The sequence below is a fragment of the Sprattus sprattus genome (genome assembly GCF_963457725.1).
Source record: "Sprattus sprattus genome assembly, chromosome: 11".
NCBI lineage: Eukaryota > Metazoa > Chordata > Actinopteri > Clupeiformes > Clupeidae > Sprattus > Sprattus sprattus.
In genome coordinates this window covers 29129511-29135528 of record NC_137909.1, presented here as the reverse complement: position 1 = coordinate 29135528, position 6018 = coordinate 29129511, and the positions used below count along the sequence as shown (strand labels likewise).

Below are 6018 nucleotides of genomic sequence, written 5' to 3'. Positions count from 1 at the left end.
ACTAAATCATTACTAACGTCATTACTTTACTGCTAAATCATTCGTAACATCATTTCTTTACTACTAAGTCATTACTAACGTCATTACTTTACTACTAAGTCATTACTAACGTCATCACTTTACTACTAACGTCATTGCTTTACAACTAAGTCATTACTAACGTCATTACTTTACTACTAAGTCAATACTAACGTCATTACTTTACTTCTAGGTTTACTGACATTTCATCCATCAACAAATGATGGTTATTCTTGTCTAACCGAATCAGCATAACCATGAAAACTGACTATATGTAAGTGTTTGGCCCATATGACGAGATAATGACGAGCTCATGTGTGCAGTAAAGATCAGCAGTGTTTCTGTATGTTCCTTTCAGCCTGGCAAACCCAAGCACAGAATCAAAACTGCTCATGAAGCATGAAATAATAGCAGAACTTAGATAGGGTTTACAGAACTAAAGCATGAAATAATAGCAGAACTTAGCTAGGGATCACAGAACTCAAGCATGAAATAATAGCAGAACTCAGCTAGGGATCACATTACTCAAGCATGAAGACACATCACAACTCTAAATTAAAACCTTGACACTTCCTTAGCCATAAAGGCCTAATGAGGTATTATAGGCACCAAAAACTAACGTACATACTTAACACTGACATGCTGAATTAATTTGACTTCCAGCTAACCTTGACCATATTTATAACAACATCATTTTCTTTTCCATAAAGACCTATATTATATTTATATTATATTTGAGATCAGACCTACCTCACAGGATCTGCATTTGTTCCAGTCAGAAATGTAATTAAATCAGATAAAACAGTCCAGCCAAGCACCAAACCAACCTCTCTGGCTCACCAGGGCAGATACTACAGCACTGTATAATACTGTTTTCACCCCACCGCATGGAAGGTCCCAGCTCCTCTATTCAGGGTCGGGGGTGGAGGGGGGAGATCTCGTGACCCCAATCCACACAATCCGAAATACCCTCCCATTGGGGCTAAATGGACTGTGAGCTCATTTTGCAAAGGCGGGCAGATCTCTTACAAACGTGGATTTGACTCAGTAAGCAAAGTTAATGTTGCAAGGGGCTGATAGTCGATTGTGTTTGGTGTGACAATGGCCGTGAACAGTTGAATGGGATTAAGTGTGTGTGGAGGACACCTGGTCTTTTAAGGCCCATATGAGTTATATTTGTTTTAAAATCATAACCACACATACTCTACCTGTCCCTTCTCTGTAGTCCACTCAAATTATTCTGTTAAATATATCAAACGATGAAACACATAAGCAACATGAAAGGAAATTATAAAGCTGAAATGGTTAATTTTAAGCAACAAAATTGATGTAATTAATCACAGCATAAAAAAAAAAATGTATCAATCTGAAAATCTTATATGAACTTGCACTGTTCAAGACAACTATTATCAGCTCGTTATAAAATGTTGAAAGTGTACTAATCATCAATAGAAGCGTGTTCTGCTACGTCGCTGTGCAGAAGCTGTGAAAAAAAAAGACTGGGCCCACCTTGTCCTTGCGTCCCAGAGAAAGAGAGAGAGGACCGTGGGAGGCTGTTGCTAGGAGGCTGTTGCTAGAGAGACTCTGGGCATCTCGATGGGCATCATCAGACATGGGAAGCTGTATATATCCATTGATGGAATCCCCATTGTCAGGGTGGGCGTGTGGCACCACCCTGCTCCAGAGCAGTCCCTGGGCTCATTGTGAAGACCCACTGCATTGTTTGGGGCCCTTTTGGAAAGTGCTGAACTGCTGGACCTGCGGGTTAAATGGAAAGGGGGGGAGATGGGCATGGTGGTGGGGGGGGCTGTTTGACATGGCATTGCCCAGCAGCGAGAGGCAAGGGCGGGCATCGTTTTCGGGTCGGGTCAGTATGGGCGAGCCGTGCTCTGATGGCCGCTGCTGTTTAGCATATCAATGCTGCAGCTGTACCTCTGCCCACGCCAGTCCCGTGCGTAGATATTCTCGTAGGAGCCACTGCTCTATTCCAGCTTACATATGCTATCCATACACATACATATGCTATCCATACACATACATATGCTATCCATACACAGACATATGCTATCCATACACATATGCTATCCATACACATACATATGCTATCCATACACATACATATGCTATCCATACACATACATATGCTATCCATACACATACATACGCTATCCATACACATATGCTATCCATACACATACATATGCTATCCATACACATACATATGCTATCCATACACATACATATGCTATCCATACACATGCTATCCATACACATACACATGCTATCCATACACATGCTATCCATACACATACATATGCTATCCATACACATACATATGCTATCCATACACATACATATGCTATCAATACACATACATATGCTATCCATACACATACATATGCTATCCATACACATACATATGCTATCCATACACATACATATGCTATCCATACACATACATATGCTATCCATACACATACATATGCTATCCATACACATACATACGCTATCCATACACATACATACGCTATCCATACACATACATACGCTATCCATACACATACATACGCTATCCATACACATACATACGCTATCCATACACATACATACGCTATCCATACACATACATACGCTATCCATACACATACATATGCTATCCATACACATACATATGCTATCCATACACATGCTATCCATACACATACACATGCTATCCATACACATACATACGCTATCCATACACATACATATGCTATCCATACACATACATATGCTATCCATACACATACATATGCTATCCATACACATACATATGCTATCCATACACATACATATGCAATCCATACACATACATATGCTATCCATACACATACATATGCTATCCATACACATACGCTATCCATACACATACATATCCTATCCATACACATACGCTATCCATACACATACATATGCTATCCATACACATACATATGCAATCCATACACATGCATATACATATGGTTCTGCTTAAGGTTCCTTCCTTCCTGATTAACAGGGAGTTGTTTCTTGCCCCTGTTTCCATTGTGCTTGCACTGAGGGGGTTCAGGCTCTGGGCTCTGTAAAGCGCCTTGAGACAATTGTATTGTTATGGCCAGTGGTGTAGTCCAGGGTATACGCAGGTATACGGAGTATACCCACTTATTTTTCAGTCAGCATTGCGTATACCCACTTCTCAAAACAGGGCATTTAACCTGTGCTGTATGGGCTGCTTAAAAAAATTGCAAAATTAAGAGTAGACCCACTTCTCCAGGGACCACTACACCACTGGTTATGGCGCTATATAAATAAAATTGAATTGAATTGAATAAAATTGAGGTATCTAGGATGGTTGTGGCACTAAGCTGTTGGAGCTTCTGTTTGACAGGAGATCAGAGCGGTTCTTATTTAACGCTGAAGAAAGCATCAACGCTAATCTCCACTTCTCCAACACACAGTGTTTACCTTTCTCAAGCTGCAGCGGTCAACATGAGACAATGCCAATGCATAATATCAAAAGATGCATTTATTAATTTATGTATTTCACATGTTCGGTTTGTTTACCGCTATGTTAACAAAATGTACAATCTCTAAAGTGACAATGCGGTTTCAGAGAAATGTAAACAGCTAAACAGGTCCAATGTCTTCTGTTTGTGTTGAGTGATTGGATATTCTAAAACGTCATACCTATAGTCATTGCAAGGCAAAGGGAATAATGATTATCTTTCTTGAAAAAAAAAGAAGAAAAGTTTTTTTCATGCCTTGTTTAATATCCACTCAAACTGCCGTGCTCAGTTTACTAAGACCTGTTGAAATAAGGCATACTCTCAAAAACTCACAATATTTACAAAACAGTCGGAACAGAAGCACTGAAGAAAGGTAGCTTACATCTTACATTCGGGGCTGAATGCTGTTTCATACTAAAATGTCTCGACTTTCACTAGGAAGGAACAGGTTTGAAAGGCTACTCCTCACACTGCACAGTCCAAAGCCCACAACACTTTAACAAACTCCGATACGATTAGAAAGCCTCGGCTTAACTTACAATATGAGGACAGAGATTCCTAGCAGTGAGACGAGCTATACTCGATACAGACTGGTAACATCCTATAGCATAAACTTCACCATATGGACCAGGGGTGCAAAGACAGCCCCCCCCCCCCCCCCAGTTGTGCAGGATGTTTTCGAGGGGGGGGGGGGGATTGGCTGACGGATCGCTCGAGGTTCAGTAACAGTTCTCATCGTCGTCCTCGTAACCCTCCTCGCCCTCCAGCATCATTTCAAGCTCGTCGTTATCCAAATCATCTTCGTCCTCGTCTTCATCTTCGTTTTCATCATCCTCCTCTTCCTCCTCCATGTTCTGATCCAACGGGGCTACCAGGACTAGTTCCGTCTGGTTGATTTCTTCCTCGTCGTCTGGATGAACGTCCACCTGCAACACAAAAACAACATGGAACTGTAAGCAGGAATTACATTAAATGTAGTCATTTAGCAGATGCTTTTATCCAAAGCAACGTACAAGGAAACTTTTTTTTTTTTTTTTACATCAGGAGCAGTTAGGGGTTCAGTGTCTTGCTCAAGGACACTTACACACTTGGTAAGGAGGAGTTGGGTATCGAACTTGCAAACCTTCCGATTACATTCCGATTACTAAACGACTAAACCCCACAGTTCATTGTTCAATATTCCACGTAACATGGCCCCATCCATAGTCCCCTTGATGCGGTGGAGTCGTCCTGTACCCATGGACGAGAAACAGCCCCAAAGCATGATGTTTCCACCTCCATGCTTGATGGTGGGTATGATGTACTCTTGGGGTCATATTCAGCATTCCCCCCCTGTCCAACACGGCAAGTCGAGTTGATGCCAAAGAGCTTGATTTTGGTATCATCTGACCACATTCTGTCTCCCAATCCTCCCTAGAATCATTCAAGTGTGCAATGGTAAACTTCAGATTGCCCTGTACATGCGCTTCCTTGAGCAGGGGGACCTTGCGAGTGCTGCAGTACTTCAAAAAATTACGGCGTGGTGTGTTGCCAATGGTTTTTTGGTGACTCTGGTCCCAGCTGCCTTGAGATCATTCACAAGCTCCCCCTGTGTAGTTCTGGGGTTATTCTGCACCTTTCGAATGATCACTGATTCCGCACGAGGGGATATCTTGCATGGAGCCCCAGACCTAGAGCGGGTGACAGTTGTTTGGTATTGCTTCCATTTATGAATAATCGCACCAATAGTTATCTGCTTCTCACCAAGCTGCTTGCCGGTGGTTTTGTAGCCCATTCCAGCCTTGTGCAGGTCTACAATCTTATCTCTGACGTCCTTGGACAGCTCTTTGGTCTTGCCCATGGTGGTGAGGTTGAAGGTGTGAAGTATAATTCTTTGGACAGGTTTCTTTTATACAGGTCACCAGTTTAGATTAGGTATACCTTGTTAGACCTAATGAGGACTAATCTGTGCTTTTTGGGCACATAACTGGCCATTGGGAGCCAGAATTCTTACTGTTTGCTTGGGGGTTCAAATACTTATTTTTTGCATCAAATGCAAATAAAGTCATAAATCTTATAAAATGCAGTTTTCTGGATTTTTTTGTTGATATTCTGTTTCTCACTGTTAAAATACACCTACCATTAAAATTCTAGATCACACATTTCTTTGCAAGTGGCCAAACTTGCGAAGTCGGCAGGGGTTCAAATACTTATTTTCCCCACTGTACATATTAAGCATATTGCTATTTTAAAAATTATTCAAATTACTCTTCTGTGGTGAACTATCCTCATTTTTGTCAGGCTCTGTATAGTTTTTACTTGTTTTTGCGCCACAAAACCAAAAGCAACTCCTTGTACTGTATATGTAAGCCCACTTGGCAATGAACCCAATGCTGATTCTGATTCTGATTCTGATTCAAACGGGCCCATGTCATTACTATGATGCTCTATGTTTAAGTTACTTGGCAATCGACCCAATGCAGATTCTGATTGCAAC

General features: G+C 41.3%; 1 protein-coding gene across 1 annotated transcript in view; it reads right to left on the bottom strand.

Annotated features, from left to right (window-relative positions):
- Window positions 1-4238: 4238 nt before the first annotated feature.
- snapc5 (small nuclear RNA activating complex, polypeptide 5) overlaps window positions 4239-6018 on the bottom strand; it is a 3236-nt gene continuing 1456 nt past the window's right edge. The window contains exon 4 of the mRNA XM_080847094.1: window positions 4239-4468. Coding sequence (XP_080703220.1) covers window positions 4262-4468 — 207 coding nt within the window. The 3' untranslated portion in view covers window positions 4239-4261. The remainder of the gene's footprint in view (window positions 4469-6018) is intronic.